Source organism: Hemiscyllium ocellatum (genome assembly GCF_020745735.1).
Source record: "Hemiscyllium ocellatum isolate sHemOce1 chromosome X unlocalized genomic scaffold, sHemOce1.pat.X.cur. SUPER_X_unloc_3, whole genome shotgun sequence".
Classification (NCBI taxonomy): Eukaryota; Metazoa; Chordata; class Chondrichthyes; order Orectolobiformes; family Hemiscylliidae; genus Hemiscyllium; species Hemiscyllium ocellatum.
In genome coordinates this window covers 157121-177120 of record NW_026867593.1, presented here as the reverse complement: position 1 = coordinate 177120, position 20000 = coordinate 157121, and the positions used below count along the sequence as shown (strand labels likewise).

Here is a 20000-nt window from a genome sequence, read left to right as displayed (position 1 = left end):
ACCCTGAACCGTGTCCAGTTACAGTCAGCGTCCCCTCCTGTTAGACCCCAACGTCCCTGCTCCCTGTGACATAAGGGGCAGCATTCAGTTAGCCCTTCTCGATTACCTGCTGTCCCCTGTGGGCTGGCTCTCCGAGATCGCTGCATAAGGTCCCCCCAACCCTCCCTGAGACCCTTTGTATTTTTGAGCTGAACGCCAACTGTGTGACCCTTAGTGGGTCGGTTTTCTGTGACTTGGTGTGGGATGTTATTGGGTGGGTTTGTGGGTGTGTGCACTCACTCACCTTATAGTGATCCCGACAGAACTGACGGTTTAAGGGTAGACCACTCTGTAATACTGCGGGGGCGTGTCTGTGTGTGTGTGTGTGTGTGCGCGTACGTGCGAGTGTGGGTCTGTGCGAGTGTGTGTGATTATGTGTGAGTGTGTGTATGTGTGTACGTGTGAGTGTGGGTCTGTGTGTGTGTGTACGTGCGAGTGTGAGTCTGTGAGTTGTGTGTGATTATGTGCGAGTGTGAGTGTGTGTATGTGTGTACGTGTGAGTGTGGGTCTGTGAGTTGTGTGTGATTATGTGCGAGTGTGGGTGTGTGTACGTGTGAGTGTGTGAGAGTTCATGCGAGTGTGGGTCTGTGTGTGTGTGTACGTGCGAGTGTGAGTCTGTGAGTTGTGTGTGATTATGTGCGAGTGTGTGTATGTGTGTACGTGTGAGTGTGGGTCTGTGAGTTGTGTGTGATTATGTGCGAGTGTGGGTGTGTGTACGTGTGAGTGTGGGTCTGTGAGTTGTGTGTGATTATGTGCGAGTGTGGGTGTGTGTATGTGTGTACGTGTGAGTGTGGGTCTGAGAGTTGTGTGTGATTATGTGCGAGTGTGGGTGTGTGTGTGTGTATACGTGCGAGTGTGAGTCTGTGAGTTGTGTGTGATTATGTGCGAGTGTGTGTGTGTATGTGTGTACGTGTGAGTCTGAGAGTTGTGTGTGATTATGTGCGAGTGTGTGTGTGTATGTGTGTAGGTGTGAGTGTGGGTCTGTGTGAGTGTGGGTGTGTGATTACGTGCGAGTGTGTATGTGCGTGTATGTGTGTACGTGTGAGTGTGAGTCTGTGTGAGTGTGTGTGTGTGATTATGTGCGAGTGTGGGTGTGTGTATGTGTGTACGTGTGAGTGTGAGTTGTGTGTGATTATGTGCGAGTGTGGGTCTGTGTGTGTGTGTACGTGTGAGTGTGAGTCTGTGAGTTGTGTGTGATTATGTGTGAGTGTGTGTATGTGTGTACGTGTGAGTGTGTGTCTGTGAGTTGTGTGTGATTATGTGCGAGTGTCTGTATGTGTGTACGTGTGAGTGTGGGTCTGTGTGAGTGTGTGATTATGCGCGAGTGTGGGTGTGTGTGTGTGTACGTGTGAGTGTGAGTCTGTGAGTTGTGTGTGATTATGTGCGAGTGTGGGTGTGTGTGTGTGTCTGTGTGATTATGTGTGAGTGTGAGTGTGTGTGGGTGTGTGTGTGCGAGTGTGTGTATGTGTGTACATGTGAGTGTGGGTCTGTGTGAGTGTGTGTGTGTGATTATGTGCGAGTGTGTATGTGTGTACGTGTGAGTGTGGGTCTGTGAGTTGTGTGTGATTATGTGCGAGTGTGTGTGTGTGTACGTGTGAGTTGTGTGTGATTATGTGTGTGTGTGTATGTGTGTACGTGTGAGTGTGGGTCTGTGTGAGTGTGTGTGTGATTATGTGTGAGTGTGGGTGTGTGTGTGTGTACGTGCGAGTGTGAGTCTGTGAGTTGTGTGTGATTATGTGCGAGTGTGGGTCTGTGTATGTGTGAGTGTGAGTCTGTGAGTTGTGTGTGATTATGTGCGAGTGTGTGTGTGTGTGTACGTGTGAGTGTGAGTCTGTGAGTTGTGTGTGATTATGTGCGAGTGTGGGTGTGTGTGTGTGTACGTGTGAGTGTGGGTCTGTGCGAGTGTGTGTGTGATTATATGCGAGTGTAGGTGTGTGTACGTGTGAGTGTGAGTCTGTGAGTTGTGTGTGATTATGTGCGAGTGTGGGTGTGTGTGTGTGTACGTGTGAGTGTGTGTGAGTTCATGCGAGTGTGGGTCTGTGTGAGTGTGTGAATACGTGGAACATTCCAGAACAGTACAGGCCCTTCGGCCCCTCGATGTTGTGCTGACCTGTGGAACCAATCTGAAGCCCATCTAACCCACACTATCCCATTCCCGTCCATATGTCTATCTAATGCCCATTTAACGTTGGTGAGTCTCCTCCCGTTGCAGGACGTGTGTTCCACAGCCCCCCCCCCCTACTCTCTGAGTAAAGACACTACCTCTGACATCTGTCCTGTATCTATCAACCTGGGGAGGGGGGCAACTTTCAGGGATCTGTGTACCTGGACACCGAGATCTCTCTGCTCATCTACACCACCAAGAACCTTACCATTAGCCCGGTACTCTGCATTCCTGTTACTCCATCCAAAGTGAATCACCTTTTCCACATTAAACTCCATCTGCCACCTCTCGGCCCAGCTCTGCAGCTTATCTCTGTCCCTGTGTAACCAGCAACATCCTTCAGCACGGTCCACAACTCCACCCACCTCAGTGTCGTCCGCAAGTTTTACTCACCCACCCTCCTACGCCCTCATCCAGGTCGTTTATAAAAATGACGAGCAGCAGTGGCCCCAAAACAGATCCTTGCGGTCCCCCACTGGTATCGCAACTCCAGGAGGAACATTTTCCCAACCTCCACCACCTCCCTCTGTCTTCTTACAGCCAGCCAACTCATGATCCAAACCCCGAAATCGCCCTCAATCCCACATCTCTGCAATAGCCTCGCGTGGGGAACCTTAGCGAACGCCTTCCTGAAATCCATATATGTCTGAGTGTGGGTGTGTGTGTGTGTGTACATATGTGTGTGTATGTTGTGTGCCTGGGTGTCAGAGACAGTGTGTTGTGTGTCTGTGTGTCTGAGAGAGTGTGTGTGTATCTGAGAGTGTGTTGTGTGTCTGTGTGTGGGTGTTGTGTCTGTGTGTGAGTGTGTTTGTGTGTGTGAGAGAGAGTATTGTGTGTCTGTTTTGTGTGTGTGTGTGTCTGTGTGAGTGTGTTGTGTGTCTGTGTTGTATGTGTGTGTGAAAGTGTGTGTGTGTGTGTGTGTGTCTGTGTGTGAGAGTTGTGTATCTGTGTGTGTCTATCTGTGTGCGTCTGTGTGTGTGTGTGAGAGAGTGTGTCTGTGTGTGTGTCTGTCTGTGTGTGTGCGTGTCTGTGTGTGTGTGTGAGAGAGTGTGTCTGTATGTTGTGTCTCTGTGTGTGTGTATGTGTTGTCTGTTTGTGTGTGTGTCTGTCTCTGTGTGTGTGTGTGTGAGAGTGTGTCTGTGTGTTGTCTGTTTGTGTGTCTGTCTGTGCGTGTGTGAGTGTGTGTGTGTCTGTCTCTGTGCGTGTGTGAGTGTGTGTGTGTGTGTGTGTCTGTCTCTGTGCGTGTGTGTGTGAGTGTGTCTGTGTGTGTGTATGTGTTGTTTGTTTGTGTGTCTGTCTCTGTGTGTGTGAGTGTGTGTCTGTGCGTGTGTGTGTGTGTGTCCCTGTGTCTGAGCTGCTGTGAAGGGAGGGGGTTTGTTATGAGCAATGTTTTCTTGTCTTGCAGGCCCACACCAGAAAGCATTTAAGTGTGCGGTGAACGAGTATCTGTGTTTGGGGACCGAGCTGTGTATCCACATGAGTAAGCTGTGTGACGGCAAACGTGATTGTCCAGACGGCTACGATGAGGGACCCCACTGTCGAGGTAGGACCCTGAGGGACCCCCGAGATTGTCGTGTTGACCCTCGTTTCCAGACACTGAAGATCAGGGAGTGGCTGGGGGTGCACTGACCCTCCCACAGCACCCACTCCCTCAGCACTGACCCTCCCACAGCACCCACTCCCTCAGCACTGACCCTCCCACAGCACCCGCTCCCTCAGCACTGTCCCTCCCACAGCACCCGCTCCCTCAGCACTGACCCTCCCACAGCACCCGCTCACTCAGCACTGACCCTCCCACAGCGCCCGCTCCCTCAGCACTGACCCTCCCACAGCGCCCGCTCCCTCAGCACTGACCCTCCCACAGCACCCACTCCCTCAGCACTGACCCTCCCACAGCACCCGCTCCCTCAGCACTGACCCTCCCACAGTGCCCGCTCCCTCAGCACTGACCCTCCCACAGCGCCCACTCCCTCAGCACTGACCCTCCCACAGTGCCCGCTCCTCAGCACTGACCTTCCCACAGCACCCACTCCCTCAGCACTGACCCTCCCACAGCACCCTCTCCCTCAGCACTGACCCTCCCACAGCACCCGCTCCCTCAGCACTGACCCTCCCACAGCGCCTGCTCCCACAGCACCCACTGCCCTCAGCACTGACCCTCCCTCAGCACCCGCTCCCTCAGCACTGACCCTCCCCACAGCACCCACTCCCTCAGCACTGACCCTCCCACAGCGCCCACTCCCTCAGCACTGACCCTCCCCACAGCACCCACTCCCTCAGCACTGACCCTCCCACAGCGCCCACTCCCTCAGCACTGACCCTCCCACAGCACCCGCTCCCTCAGCACTGACCCTCCCACAACGCCCGCTCCCTCAGCACTGACCCTCCCACAGCACCCGCTCCCTCAGCGCTGACCCTCCCTCAGCACTGACCCTCCCACAGCGCCCACTCCCTCAGCACTGACCCTCCCACAGCATCCGCTCCCTCAGCACTGACCCTCCCACAGCGCCCACTCCCTCAGCACTGACCCTCCCTCAGCACTGACCCTCCCACACCACCCGCTCCCTCAGCACTGACCCTACCACAGCACCCACTCCCTCAGCACTGACCCTCCCTCAGCACCCACTGCCCTCAGCACTGACCCTCCCTCAGCACCCACTGCCCTCAGCGCTGACCCTCCCACAGCACCCGCTCCCTCAGCATTGACCCTCCCTCAGCACCCACTGCCCTCAGCACTGACCCTCCCACAGCGCCCACTCCTCAGCACTGACCCTCCCACAGCGCCTGCTCCCACAGCACCCACTGCCCTCAGCACTGACTATCCCTCAGCACCCGCTCCCTCAGCACTGACCCTCCCTCAGCACCCGCTCCCTCAGCACTGACCCTCCCTCAGCACCCGCTCCCTCAGCGCTGACCCTCCCACAGCACCCGCTCCCTCAGCACTGACCCTCCCTCAGCACCCGCTCCCTCAGCACTGACCCTCCCTCAGCACCCGCTCCCTCAGCACTGACCCTCCCACAGCACCCGCTCCCTCAGCACTGACCCTCCCACAGCACCCGCTCCCTCAGCACTGACCCTCCCACAGCACCCGCTCCCTCAGCACTGACCCTCCCACAGCACCCACTCCCTCAGCACTGACCCTCCCACAGCGCCCACTCCCTCAGCACTGACCCTCCCTCAGCACTGACCCTCCCACAGCACCCGCTCCCTCAGCACTGACCCTCCCACAGCACCCACTCCCTCAGCACTGACCCTCCCTCAGCACCACTCCCTCAGCACTGACCCTCCCTCAGCACCCGCTCCTCAGCACTGACCCTCCCTCAGCACTAACCCTCCCACAGCACCCACTCCCTCAGCACTGACCCTCCCACAGCACCCGCTCCCTCAGCACTGACCCTCCCACAGCACCCACTCCCTCAGCACTGGCCCTCCCACAGCACCCACTGCCCTCAGCACTGACCCTCCCACAGCGCCCGCTCCCTCAGCACTGACCCTCCCACAGCACCCGCTCCCTCAGCACTGACCCTCCAACAGCACACACTCCGTCAGCACTGACCCTCCATCAGCACTGACCCTCCCACAGCGCCCACTCCCTCAGCACTGACCCTCCCACAGCACTGACCCTCCCTCAGCACTGACCCTCCCACAGCACCCGCTCCCTCAGCACTGACCCTCCCACAGCACCCACTCCCTCAGCACTGACCCTCCCACAGCGCCCACTCCCTCAGCACTGACCCTCCTCAGCACTGACCCTCCCTCAGCACTGACCCTCCCACAGCACCCACTCCCTGGGGCTGTATGTGGAGAGGGTGAGATGTGGTCTCCCAGTCTGCAGGGAGACTGACTCAGTGAGGGATGTGCCATCGTCGGAGAGTTTGACAGGAACCTGGCCTCTCTCCAGCTGCCCTGGGTTCACGAGTGTTAATGTTATGACAGTCGGCGATCTGTAACTTAGCCGAACACTCATGCTCTGTGTGTTTTTTTGCTGTAAATGCTTGTGGTTTTGGGAGATGGTAATCAGTGATGTGGTTCAGAGGTTTGGCACTTCCGGCTGGCTCATTGTTGTGGATCTGTGTCTCCTTTTTAACTCTCTCAGCCCCGAGTCTGGCAAGCTCTCGATCTCTCTCTCTCTCCCTGTCTCTCCCTGTCTGTCCCTTTTCTCTCTCTCTCTCTCTCTCTCTCTCCCTGTCTCTCTCTCTCTTTATTTCTCCCTGTCTGTCCCTTTTCTCTCTCTCTCTCTCCCTGTCTATCCCTTTTCTCTCTCTCTGTGTCTCTCTCTCCCTGTCTCTCTCTCTCTCTCTCTCTCTCAGTCCCTTTTCTCTCTGTCTGTCTCTCAATGTTTCTCTGTCTTTCTGTCCCTCTCTGTCTCTGTCCCTCTCTGTCTCTCTCTCTCTCATTCTCTCTCTCTCTCTCTGTCTCACTGTCTCTCTGTCTCGCTGGGTGTCTGTCTCTCTCTGCCCGTTTCTGGGTCTCTGTCTCTCTCCCTCTCCCCCTCCCTCTCCTCTCAGTCACAGCGCCGTACAGCGCAGAAACAGACCCTTCGGCCTGACTCGTCCGTGCTGACCCAGATATCCCTCACCTAACCCGGTCCCCATTCCCCCCAGCACTCGGCCCCATCTCCCTCTAAACCCTTCCTGTTCCTGTCCCCCCACCCACCTTTTAAACGCTGTCATTGTACCAGCCCCCACCCACTTCCTCTGGCAGCTCCTCCCACACACGCACCACCCTCTGAGGGGAAAACGTTGCCCCTCGGGTCCCTTTCCCCCCCTCTCACCTTAAACCTACCCTCCTCTAGTTCTGGGCTCCCCCACCCCAGGGGGGAAAAGACCTTGTCTATTTACCCCACCCTCGTGATGTTATAAACCTCTATAAGGTCACCCCCTCAGCCTCCGACGCTCCAGGGAAAACAGCCCCAGCCTGTCCAGCCTCTCCCTGTAGCTCAAACCCTCCAACATCCTTGTCCATCTAAGAACACCCTTTACAAAAGCCGGGAGACCAGGTAGCGGGCTTTGCGCTGTACTTTGGGACGTTGAGGAGTAATTAATCAGATCATTTCCAGCAGGAAATCGTTGAGTTAGGTTTCCTTCCCCCCCCCCCTGAGCTGGTTGCATTAAGAGGTCAGTGTGTCACTTCACTAACGCGGGGCGCTCCCCTTCCAGCGAGGGGAAAGTGACGACTTGCAGGCACTGGGAGATCAGAGCTGATCACCGACGCCTTGCTGGAAAAGCGCAGCAGGTCGGGCGAGCGTCCGAGGAGCAGGGGAGCCGCCGTTTCGTGCGTGAGCCTGGGGAGACAGGCCGCCTGCTTGCGGGAGCGTTTCGCAGAACACCTCTGGGACACCCGCGCCAACCGCCCCTCCCACCCTGCCAAGGACATGCAGGTCCTTGGATCCCTCCATCGCCGGCCTCCCTCCAATGCGATGCGGACTGCGCCGTTGGGAAAGGCTGCCGGGACAACACAGGCATCAGCACCGTGGGCTGAAGGGCCTGCGCTGTGCTGCAACTGTCCCGTGTTCCGCCTGGACCTGTTGCCGGGCAGAGAGGGCTAGGGCTATCGGGAGAGCCTGGGACTCTTTTTTTTTTCCCCCAGGAGGGGTGACCTTTATCGAGGTTGGTCAAATCACGTGGAGTTTAGATTAGACTAGATGCCCTGGAAACGGGCCCTTCGGCCCATCAAGTCCATGCCGACCCTCCGAAGAGCAAACCACCCAGACCCAACCCCCTTGACCCTATATTTACCCCTGATTAATGCACCGTGTGGGTGCAGTTACAGTAGTTCAAGGACGTTTGGATAAGGGAGGGTTTGCAAGGATAGGGAGCAGGGCAGCTGGGGGATAGGGGTCAGCATGGACTGGTTGGGCCCAAGGGCCTGTTTCCGCGCTGTGTGATTCTAACGACTCTGAGCACTGGGGAGGGGCTGGACGGGCTGAGGTGTTTTTCACTGGAGTTGTGGGGGTTTAAGGGTTGACCTTACACAGGTTGGTAAAATCACGAGGGGCATGGGGTTTCGTGGGCAACACGGTGCCTCAGGGGTCAGCGCTGCTGCCCCATGGCGCCAGGGGCCCGGGTTCGATCCCACCCTCGGGCGACTGCCTGTCTGTTCGGGGTTTGGGCGTGTCTCGCAGTCCATAGGTGTGCAGGTTAGGGTGGGATTGGCCATGCTAAATTGTCCCCGTAGTGCCCAGGGATGTGCAGGTTAGGGTGGGATTGGCTGTGCTAAATTGTCCCCGTAGTGCCCAGGGATGTACAGGTTAGGGTGGGATTGGCCGTGCTAAATTGTCCCCGTAGTGCCCAGGGATGTGCAGGTTAGGGTGGGATTGGCCATGCTAAATTGTCCCCGTAGTGCCCAGGGATGTGCAGGTTAGGGTGGGATTGGCCGTGCTAAATTGTCCCCGTAGTGCCCAGGGATGTGCAGGTTAGGGTGGGATTGGCCGTGCTAAATTGTCCCCGTAGTGCCCAGGGATGTGCAGGTTAGGGTGGGATTGGCCGTGCTAAATTGTCCCCGTAGTGCCCAGGGATGTGCGGGTTAGGGTGGATGAGGAAAATACAGGGTTGCAGGCATAGGGGTTGGTGGGCGTGTGGGTCAGGGTGGGATGCTCTTTGGAGGGTCAGCGTGGCTTCGAGGGGCCGAATGGCCCTGCGTCCACACTACTGGCTCTGTGAACATGCCCATTTTCCAGCACATGTTCAGGTGCCAGGCTATGGACCATTAGTTCCTTTCATGTTTTGACTCTTCCCTCTCTTTGACAGGACAGGTTCCGACCCGTCTCCCCTATCGATGACCCTCACGATTTCCAGTCACATTCCCCCCTCCCTCAGTCTGCCCTGCTTCGGGGAAAACAGCCCCAGTCTGTCCAATCTCACTCAGTCACTGAAACTGCCCCCCCTCCCCCCATGAGGGAGGGTAATGTCCTGGTAAATCACGCCCTCTGTCACACACCACACCCCCCGTCACCCCAGATAACATGAATTCCAGAACTGCACACAATACTCTCGCTGCGTCGGCCAATATCTCCTTCTCTCTGCCTCTCGTTCCCTCTCTGTCTGTCTGTCTGTCTGTCTCTCTCTCTCTCTCTCTCTCTGTCTCTCTGTGTGTCTGTCCCTCTCTGTCTCTTGTCTCTCTGTCCTCTCTCTCTCTCTCCGTCTCTCTCTCTCTCTCTCTCTCTCTCTCTCTCCCCCGTCTCTCTCTCTCTCTCTCTCTCTCTCTCTCTCCCTGTCTGTCTGTCTCTCTCTCTCTCTCGCTCTCTCCCTGTCTCTCTCTCTCTCTCCCTGTCTCTCTCTGTGTTTTTCTCTCTCTCTCTCTCCCTGTCTCTCACTCTCTCTAACTCTGTCTCTCTGTCTCTGTCTCTCTCTCTCACTCTGTCTCTATCTCTCTCTGTCTCTCTCTCCCTCTCTCTCTGTCTCTGTCTCTCTCTCACTCTGTCTCTATCTCTCTCTGTCTCTCTCTCTAACTCTCTCTCTCTCTCTCTCTCTCTGCCTCTCCCTCTCTCTCTCTCTCTCTCTCTCCCTCTCTCTCCTTGTCTCTCTCTGAGTGACGTATTTGTTCCTGCTGTGTTTTGACCCTTGGTCCTGTGTGATTGGCCGGACGCCGTGTGGAGAGTGTTTGGGTGAAACAGCCCCTTTGATAAAGGAGTCGTGTTGGCTGGGTCCCCCACCCCCAGCCTCACCTCCCAGTGTGTAGCGTTTCTCAAGATGTGCTGTTGTTCACATTAGTGACCCACATTAACTGTTGGTATTACTGCGCTGGGAATTATAAAGGGAGAGGGTGTGTGTGTGTGTGTGTGTGTGTGTGTGTGTGTGTGTGTGTGTGTGTGTGTGTGTCTGTCTGTGTGTGTGTGTGTGTGTCTGTGTGAGAGAGAGAGTGTGTGTGTGTGTGAGAGAGGGAGAGAGAGTTTGTGTGAGAGAGTGTTTATGTGTGTGAGACAGAGAGAGATTTGTCTATGTGAGAGAGAGAGTTTGTGTGTGTGAGAGAGAGGGAGAGAGAGTTTGTCTATGTGAGAGTGTGTGTGTGTGTGTGTGTGTGAGGGAGAGTGTGTGTGTGAGGGAGAGTGTGTGTGTGAGGGAGAGTGTGTATGTGTGTGTGAGGGTGAGGGTATGTGCGAGAGAGTGTGCGTGCGAGGGTGTTTATGTGCGGGAGAGAGTTTGTTCTGTTTCATCATCTCCTTCCGGTCAGTGCTGGCTGGAGGCCCTTGGCCAAGTTTAGTTTCTGAATAACGACAAAGAGTGATTTGGAAACGCAGCCAGAGACTGTGCAGAATGGTGCAGGAGTGTGGGAACAGTGTGTTCAGTTCACTGTAGTTCATACACAATAAGTTTACAGCGCAGAAACAGACCCTTCGGCCCGTCTCGTCCGTGCTGGCCCAGATATCCCTAACCTAACCCAGTCCCCATTCCCCCAGCACTTAGCCCCATCTCCCTCTAAACCCTTCCTGTTCCTGTCCCCCACCCACCTTTTAAATGCTGTCATTGTACCAGCCCCCACCCACTTCCCTCTGGCAGCTCCTCCCACACACGCACCACCCTCTGGGGGGAAAAAGTTGCCCCTCGGGTCCCTTTCTCCCCCTCTCACCTTAAACCTACCCCCCTCTAGTTCTGGACTCCCCCACCCCAGGGGGGAAAAGACCTTGTCTAGTTACCCCCCCCACCCTCGTGATGTTATAAACCTCTATAAGGTCACCCCTCAGCCTCCGACGCTCCAGGGAAAACAGCCCCAGCCTGTCCAGCCTCTCCCTGTAGCTCAAACCCTCCAACATCCTTGTCCATCTTTTCCGAACCCTCCCACAACATCCTTCCTGTAGCAGGGAGACCGGGATTGAACACAATATTCCAACAGGGACCCCTAACCAATGTCCTGTACAGCCACAACGTGACCCTCCCAACTCCTGTACTCAATACTCTGACCAATAAAGGGAAGCATACCAAACCCCTCCTTCACTATCCTATCCACCTGCGACTCCACTTTCAGGGAGCTATGACCCTACACTCCCAGGTCTCTGTGTCCAGCCGTGATGTGGAGGTGCCGGTGAAGAAAGTGTAAAATCACACAACACCAGGTTATAGTTCCAAATAAACCTGTTGGACAATAACCTGGTGTTGTGTGAGTTTTAACATTGTCCAGCAACACTCCCCAGGACCTTACAGTGAAGGGAGGAGCAGCCTGTGTGTGTGTGTGTGACAGAGAGAGTGTATAAGACAGTGAGGTGTATTAGAGAGAGAGAGTGTGTGTATCAGACAGTGAGGTGTATTAGAGCGAGTGTGTGTATAAGACAGTGAGGTGTATTAGAGAGAGAGAGAGTGTGTATGAGACAGTGAGGTGTATTAGAGAGAGAGAGTGTGTGTATAAGACAGTGAGGTGTATTAGAGAGAGAGTGTGTGTGTATAAGACAGTGAGGTGTATTAGAGAGAGAGAGAGTGTGTGTATAAGACAGTGAGGTGTATTACAGAGAGAGTGTGTATAAGACAGTGAGGTGTATTAGAGAGAGTGTGTGTGTATAAGACAGTGAGGTGTATTAGAGAGAGAGAGTGTGTGTATCAGATAGTGAGGTGTATTAGAGAGAGAGAGTGTATGTATAAGACAGTGAGGTGTATTAGAGAGAGAGAGTGTGTGTATAAGACAGTGAGGTGTATTAGAGAGAGAGAGTGTGTGTATAAGACAGTGAGGTGTATTAGAGAGAGAGTGTGTATAAGACAGTGAGGTGTATTAGAGAGAGTGTGTGTGTATAAGACAGTGAGGTGTATTAGAGAAAGAGTGTGTGTATAAGACAGTGAGGTGTATTAGAGAGAGAGAGTGTGTGTATCAGACAGTGAGGTGTATTAGAGAGAGAGAGAGTGTGTATAAGACAGTGAGGTGTATTAGAGAGAGAGAGAGTGTATAAGACAGTGAGGTGTATTAGAGAGAGAGAGAGTGTGTATAAGGCAGTGAGGTGTATTAGAGAGAGAGAGTGTGTGTATCAGACAGTGAGGTGTATTAGAGAGAGAGAGTGTGTGTATCAGACAGTGAGGTGTATTAGAGAGAGAGTGTGTGTGTGTATAAGACAGTGAGGTGTATTAGAGAGAGAGAGTGTGTATAAGACAGTGAGGTGTATTAGAGAGAGAGAGTGTGTATAAGACAGTGAGGTGTATTAGAGAGAGAGAGTGTGTGTATAAGACAGTGAGGTGTATTAGAGAGAGAGAGTGTGTGTATGAGACAGTGAGGTGTATTAGAGAGAGAGAGTGTGTGTATCAGACAGTGAGGTGTATTAGAGAGAGAGAGTGTGTATAAGACAGTGAGGTGTATTAGAGCGAGTGTGTGTATAAGACAGTGAGGTGTATTAGAGAGAGAGTGTGTGTATAAGACAGTGAGGTGTATTAGAGCGAGTGTGTGTATAAGACAGTGAGGTGTATTAGAGAGAGAGAGTGTGTGTGTATAAGACAGTGAGGTGTATTAGAGCGAGTGTGTGTATAAGACAGTGAGGTGTATTAGAGAGAGAGAGAGTGTGTATGAGACAGTGAGGTGTATTAGAGAGAGAGAGTGTGTGTATAAGACAGTGAGGTGTATTAGAGAGAGAGTGTGTGTGTATAAGACAGTGAGGTGTATTAGAGAGAGAGAGAGAGTGTGTATAAGGCAGTGAGGTGTATTAGAGAGAGAGAGTGTGTGTATCAGACAGTGAGGTGTATTAGAGAGAGAGAGTGTGTGTATCAGACAGTGAGGTGTATTAGAGAGAGAGAGTGTGTGTGTGTATAAGACAGTGAGGTGTATTAGAGAGAGAGAATGTGTATAAGACAGTGAGGTGTATTAGAGAGAGAGTGTGTGTATAAGACAGTGAGGTGTATTAGAGAGAGAGAGTGTGTGTATCAGACAGTGAGGTGTATTAGAGAGAGAGAGTGTGTATAAGACAGTGAGGTGCATTAGAGAGAGAGTGTGTGTGTATAAGACAGTGAGGTGTATTAGAGAGAGAGAGTGTGTGTATCAGACAGTGAGGTGTATTAGAGAGAGAGAGTGTGTGTATAAGACAGTGAGGTGTATTAGAGAGAGAGAGTGTGTGTATAAGACAGTGAGGTGTATTACAGAGAGAGTGTGTATAAGACAGTGAGGTGTATTAGAGAGAGTGTGTGTGTATAAGACAGTGAGGTGTATTAGAGAGAGAGAGTGTGTGTATCAGATAGTGAGGTGTATTAGAGAGAGAGAGTGTATGTATAAGACAGTGAGGTGTATTAGAGAGAGAGAGTGTGTGTATAAGACAGTGAGGTGTATTAGAGAGAGAGAGTGTGTGTATAAGACAGTGAGGTGTATTAGAGAGAGAGTGTGTATAAGACAGTGAGGTGTATTAGAGAGAGTGTGTGTGTATAAGACAGTGAGGTGTATTAGAGAAAGAGTGTGTGTATAAGACAGTGAGGTGTATTAGAGAGAGAGAGTGTGTGTATCAGACAGTGAGGTGTATTAGAGAGAGAGAGAGTGTGTATAAGACAGTGAGGTGTATTAGAGAGAGAGAGAGTGTATAAGACAGTGAGGTGTATTAGAGAGAGAGAGAGTGTGTATAAGGCAGTGAGGTGTATTAGAGAGAGAGAGTGTGTGTATCAGACAGTGAGGTGTATTAGAGAGAGAGAGTGTGTGTATCAGACAGTGAGGTGTATTAGAGAGAGAGTGTGTGTGTGTATAAGACAGTGAGGTGTATTAGAGAGAGAGAGTGTGTATAAGACAGTGAGGTGTATTAGAGAGAGAGAGTGTGTATAAGACAGTGAGGTGTATTAGAGAGAGAGAGTGTGTGTATCAGACAGTGAGGTGTATTAGAGAGAGAGTGTGTGTATAAGACAGTGAGGTGTATTAGAGAGAGAGAGTGTGTGTATAAGACAGTGAGGTGTATTAGAGAGAGAGAGTGTGTGTATCAGACAGTGAGGTGTATTAGAGAGAGAGAGTGTGTGTATAAGACAGTGAGGTGTATTAGAGAGAGAGAGTGTGTGTATGTATAAGACAGTGAGGTGTATTAGAGAGAGAGTGTGTATAAGACAGTGAGGTGTATTAGAGAGAGTGTGTGTGTATAAGACAGTGAGGTGTATTAGAGAGAGAGTGTATGTATAAGACAGTGAGGTGTATTAGAGAGAGAGAGTGTGTGTATAAGACAGTGAGGTGTATTAGAGAGAGAGTGTGTGTGTATCAGACAGTGAGGTGTATTAGAGAGAGAGAGTGTGTGTATAAGACAGTGAGGTGTATTAGAGAGAGAGAGTGTGTATAAGACAGTGAGGTGTATTAGAGAGAGTGTGTGTATAAGACAGTGAGGTGTATTAGAGAGAGAGAGAGTGTGTATAAGACAGTGAGGTGTATTAGAGAGAGAGAGAGAGTGTGTATAAGACAGTGAGGTGTATTAGAGAGAGAGAGTGTGTATAAGGCAGTGAGGTGTATTAGAGAGAGAGAGTGTGTGTATAAGGCAGTGAGGTGTATTAGAGAGAGAGAGTGTGTGTATCAGACAGTGAGGTGTATTAGAGAGAGAGAGTGTTATCAGACAGTGAGGTGTATTAGAGAGAGAGAGTGTGTGTGTGTATCAGACAGTGAGGTGTATTAGAGAGAGAGAGTGTGTATAAGACAGTGAGGTGTATTAGAGAGAGAGAGTGTGTGTATCAGACAGTGAGGTGTATTAGAGAGAGAGTGTGTGTATAAGACAGTGAGGTGTATTAGAGAGAGAGAGTGTGTGTATCAGACAGTGAGGTGTATTAGAGAGAGAGAGTGTGTGTATAAGACAGTGAGGTGTATTAGAGAGAGAGAGTGTGTATAAGACAGTGAGGTGTATTAGAGAGAGAGAGAGTGTGTATCAGACAGTGAGGTGTATTAGAGAGAGAGTGTGTGTGTGTATAAGACAGTGAGGTGTATTAGAGAGAGAGAGTGTGTGTATCAGACAGTGAGGTGTATTAGAGAGAGAGAGTGTGTGTATAAGACAGTGAGGTGTATTAGAGAGAGAGTGTGTATAAGACAGTGAGGTGTATTAGAGAGAGTGTGTGTGTATAAGACAGTGAGGTGTATTAGAGAGAGAGAGTGTATGTATAAGACAGTGAGGTGTATTAGAGAGAGAGAGTGTATAAGACAGTGAGGTGTATTAGAGAGAGAGTGTGTGTATAAGACAGTGAGGTGTATTAGAGAGAGAGTGTGTGTATAAGACAGTGAGGTGTATTAGAGAGAGAGAGAGTGTGTATAAGACAGTGAGGTGTATTAGAGAGCGAGTGTGTGTATCAGACAGTGAGGTGTATTAGAGAGAGAGAGTGTGTGTATCAGACAGTGAGGTGTATTAGAGAGAGAGAGTGTGTGTATAAGACAGTGAGGTGTATTAGAGAGAGAGAGTGTGTGTATCAGACAGTGAGGTGTATTAGAGAGAGAGAGTGTGTGTATCAGATAGTGAGGTGTATTAGAGAGAGAGAGTGTGTGTATAAGACAGTGAGGTGTATTAGAGAGAGAGAGTGTGTGTGTATAAGACAGTGAGGTGTATTAGAGAGAGAGAGTGTGTGTATAAGACAGTGAGGTGTATTAGAGAGAGAGAGTGTGTGTGTATAAGACAGTGAGGTGTATTAGAGAGAGAGAGTGTGTGTATAAGACAGTGAGGTGTATTAGAGAGAGAGAGAGTGTGTATAAGACAGTGAGGTGTATTAGAGAGAGAGAGAGTGTGTATAAGACAGTGAGGTGTATTAGAGAGAGAGAGAGTGTGTATAAGACAGTGAGGTGTATTAGAGAGAGAGAGTGTGTGTATCAGACAGTGAGGTGTATTAGAGAGAGAGAGTGTGTGTATAAGACAATGTATAAGAGTGTTTGTGTGTCTGTATGTGTATATGTGTGTATGCATGTGTGTGTGTATATGTGTGTGTCTGTGTGTATATGTGAGTGGATGTGTGAGTGTGTGTATCTGTGTATATGTGTGAGTGTGTGTATATGTGGTTCTGTGTATATGTATGTGTATGTCTGTGTGTGTGTTTGTGTGTGTGTGCGTGTCTGTATCCAAATATGTGGGTATTCCTGCGTCTGTGTGTATATGTATGTGTGTCTGTGTGTGTATATGTGGGTGTGTGTGTCTGTGTATGTATTTGTGGGTGGGTGTGTGTCTGCGTGTGTATATGTGTGTGTGCGCGTGTCTGTGTGTATACGCGCGTGTGTGTATGTGTCTGTGTGTATATGTGTGTCCGCGTGTGTATATGTGTGTGTCTGTGTGTGTATATGTGTGTGTCTGTGTGTGTGTGGGTGTGTGTGTATATGTGTGTGTCTGCGTGTGTATATGTGTGTGTGCGCGTGTCTGTGTGTATACGCGCGTGTGTGTATGTGTCTGTGTGTATATGTGTGTCCGCGTGTGTATATGTGTGTGTCTGTGTGTGTATATGTGTGTGTCTGTGTGTGTATATGTGGGTGTGTGTGTGTGTATATGTGTGTGGGTGTGTGTGTATATGTGGGTGTGTGAGTGTGTGTCTGTGTGTGTGTGGGTGTGTGTGTGTTTGTGTGTAAAACATAGAATATATCACAGTCCAGCACAGAACAGGCCCTTCAGCCCCACCATGTTGTGCTGTCCACTGATCCTCATGTACACACCCTCACATTTCTGTGACCATACCCGTGTCCAGGAGTCTCTTAAATGTCCCCAGTGACCCTGCCTCCACAACTGCTGCTGGCAACGCATTCCATGCTGTCACAACTCTCTGTGTAAAGAGACATCCCCTCTGTACTTTCCTCCAACCAGCTTAAAACTATGACCCCTCGTGTTAGCCATTTCTGTCCTGGGACATAGTCCCTGGCTATCGACTCTATCTATGCCTCTCATTATCTTGTATACCTCAATTAGGTCCCCTCTCCTCCTCCTTTACTCCAATGAACAAACTCCGAGCTCTGTCAACCCTCTCTTCGTTAGAGAAGCCCTCCAAGTCCCGGCAGCATCCTGGTAAACCTCCTCTGAACCCTCTCCAAAGCATCCCACATCTTTCCTATAATAGGGAGACCAGAACTGGACGCAGTATTCCAAGTGCGGTCTAACCAAAGTTTTATAGAGCTGCAACAAGACCTCACGGCTCTTAAACTCAATCCCCCTGTTAATGAAAGCCAAAAGTGTGTGTGTATATGTGTGTGTGTGTCTGTGTGTGTATGTGTGTGTGTGTCTGTGTGTGTATGTATGTGTGTGTGTATGTGGGTCTGGGTGTGTGTGTGTGCATCTGTGTATGTGTATATATGTATGTGTCTGTGTGTGTGTGTCTGTGTATATGTGTGTGTCTGTGTGTGTATGTGTCTGTGTGTGTGTGTGCGCGCCTGTGCATGTGTGTTTATGGTTGTGTGTGTGTTTGTGTATCTGTGTGTGTGTGTGTGTTTGTGTGTGTGTATGTAGATCTGGGTGTGTGTGCGCGTCTGTGTATGTGTGTATATATGTGTGTGTGTGTCTGTGTATATGCGTGTGTGTGTATGTATGTGTGTGTGTCTGTGTGTGTATATGTGTGTGTCTGTGTGTGTGTGTGTATGTGTCTGTGTGTGTGTGAGAGTGTGTGAGGGAGACACGTATACATGCCTTGCCAGTTGCTTCCTCTGTTCCCCCCCTCTGACCTCCTCCCTCTCTCTCTCCCTCCTTGGCAGAGGGAGTGGCGAACTGTACCAGAGCGGGCTGTACCCACCGATGTGCGGTCACCCCCTTGGGGGTGAGCTGTTACTGCAACAACTCGTACGCCCTGGCGGAGGATGGCACGTCCTGCAGAGGTGAGTGAGCGCCCGGTCCTGAGGACCAACGACGTGCAGGGAGAGGGTGGGAGGGTACCCTGCGCCTCCTTCCGCTGTGCACCGGCACAATTTCCCTGCGGATTACCCGCTGGTTAGCAGGCGTCAAACCGAGAGCTAGGTTCAGGGACAGGTGGCGTGGATGGAGGATCGGCTGACCACTAGAGAGTGGAGAGGAAGGGCTCCTTTCCAAGATGGCGGCCGGGTGACTTCAGGGCTCAGTGTTGGACGCCACAGCTCTCCGCGTTACGCCAGGACTAAGGCGCTGAGGGTCGCTGTGGTTCAGTGACCCAGAGGTGGGTGGAGGGGGAATGGCTAGGGGTCGCGGAGGCCGCGGGAGGAACGGGCTGGGGAGAGCCAGCAGCGCAGGAACGCGCGCACCCGTGGGCGGTGCTACGGGATTGATTCCCTTCCGCGCCCAGGGGGAGGCGAACGCAAACGTCCGGCATGCATTTCGAGAAGGCGAGGTGGGGGGGAATGGGGGGCAGAGCTGGGGCTCTACCCTCCCACCCACCTCCCGGTTCGGATTATTGTGAGCTGTTTCATGTGTCCCCCCCCTGTATCTGAGGAGGGAACGTGCTGCAGTTGGAGAGGTGGGGGGGTCAGAGGGATGTGCAGGTTAGGGTGGAATTGGCCGTGCTAAATTGTCCCCGTAGTGCCCAGGGATGTGCAGGTTAGGGTGGGATTGGCCGTGGGGTAGAGTTAGGGGGCTGTGTGGGTGGGATGGTGAGCGGAGGGACATTGGGGACCCGATGGGAGTGTGTGTGTGTGTGTGTGTGTGTGTGTGTGAGAGTGCGGCGTGTTGCCTGTAACTCCCTGACGGTGTGGTGATCTTTGTTTGTGAGCCAGACTTTGATGAGTGCATGGTGTACGGGACCTGCAGCCAGACATGCACGAACACGGATGGATCATACATGTGCAGCTGTGTCGAGGGATATCTGTTACAGCCCGACAACAAGTCTTGCAAGGCCAAGAATGGTAATGGGGGGGGGCGCGGGGGGGGGTGTCCTGGGGTCTCCGCGAACTGGGCTAGTGCAGGCTCGATGGGCTGAGTGGCCTCCTGCTGCTGTTATCCCTGCCGCCCCATGGGCTGAGTGGCCTGCTGCTGATATCCTAGCCCCTCGATGGGCTGAGTGGCCTCCCGCAGCTGTTATCCTAGCCCCTCGATGGGCTGAGTGGCCTGCTGCTGATATCCTAGCCCCTCGATGGACTGAGTGGCCTCCTGCTGCTGTTATCCCTGCCCCTCGATGGGCTGAGTATCTTCCCGCTGTTATCCCTGCCCCTCGATGGGCTGAGTGGCCTCCAGCTGCTGTTGTCCTAGCCCCCCGATGGACTGAGTGGCCTCCTGCTGCTGTTATCCCAGCCCCCCGATGGGCTGAGTGGCCTCCTGCTGCTGTTATCCCAGCCCCCCGATGGGCTGAGTGGCCTGCTGCTGATATCCTAGCCCCTCGATGGGCTGAGTGCCCTCCTGCTGCTGTTATCCCTTCCCCTCGATGGGCTGAGTGGCCTCCCGCTGCTGTTATCCCAGCCCCCCGATGGGCTGAGTGGCCTGCTGCTGATATCCTAGCCCCTCGATGGGCTGAGTGCCCTCCTGCTGCTGTTATCCCTTCCCCTCGATGGGCTGAGTGGCCTCCCGCTGCTGTTATCCTAGCCCCTCGATGGGCTGAGTGGATGAAAAAGCCTACTCCTGGCCAGTGTGTTCATCTGAAAATGCAATCTCCCTCTCGCTCCCTCCCCCTCCCTCTCTCCCTCCCTCTCTCTCTCTCCCTCTCCCTCTCCCCCTCCCTCCATCCCTCCCTCTCTCTCTCCCCTCTCTCCCCTCCCTCCCTCCCTCTCCCCCTCCCTCCGTCCCCCTCCCCCTCCCTCCGTCCCCCTCCCTCTCTCTCTCTGAGCAGAGCCAGTGGACAGACCTCCCATCCTGCTCATCGCCAACTCCCAGAGCATCATGGCCACGAACCTCCAGGGGGCGGCGGTCAGCAACATTAACCCCGTCAGCACCAGACACACCACGGCCATGGACTTCATCTACCGGGAGGAGTCCGTCTGCTGGGTGTCCGTGGGGGACACCGCGGCCGAAACACACCTCAGGTGTGCC

General features: G+C 52.5%; 1 protein-coding gene across 1 annotated transcript in view; it reads left to right on the top strand.

Moving 5' to 3' along the window:
- LOC132808962 (prolow-density lipoprotein receptor-related protein 1-like) overlaps positions 1-20000 on the top strand; it is a 56700-nt gene that overhangs the window by 10826 nt on the left and 25874 nt on the right. Inside the window, exons 3-6 of the mRNA XM_060822355.1 lie at positions 3609-3746; positions 17768-17887; positions 18755-18883; positions 19801-20000. The exon at positions 19801-20000 is cut by the window's right edge and continues 64 nt beyond it. Of these exons, the coding sequence (XP_060678338.1) occupies positions 3609-3746; positions 17768-17887; positions 18755-18883; positions 19801-20000 (587 nt within the window). The remainder of the gene's footprint in view (positions 1-3608; positions 3747-17767; positions 17888-18754; positions 18884-19800) is intronic.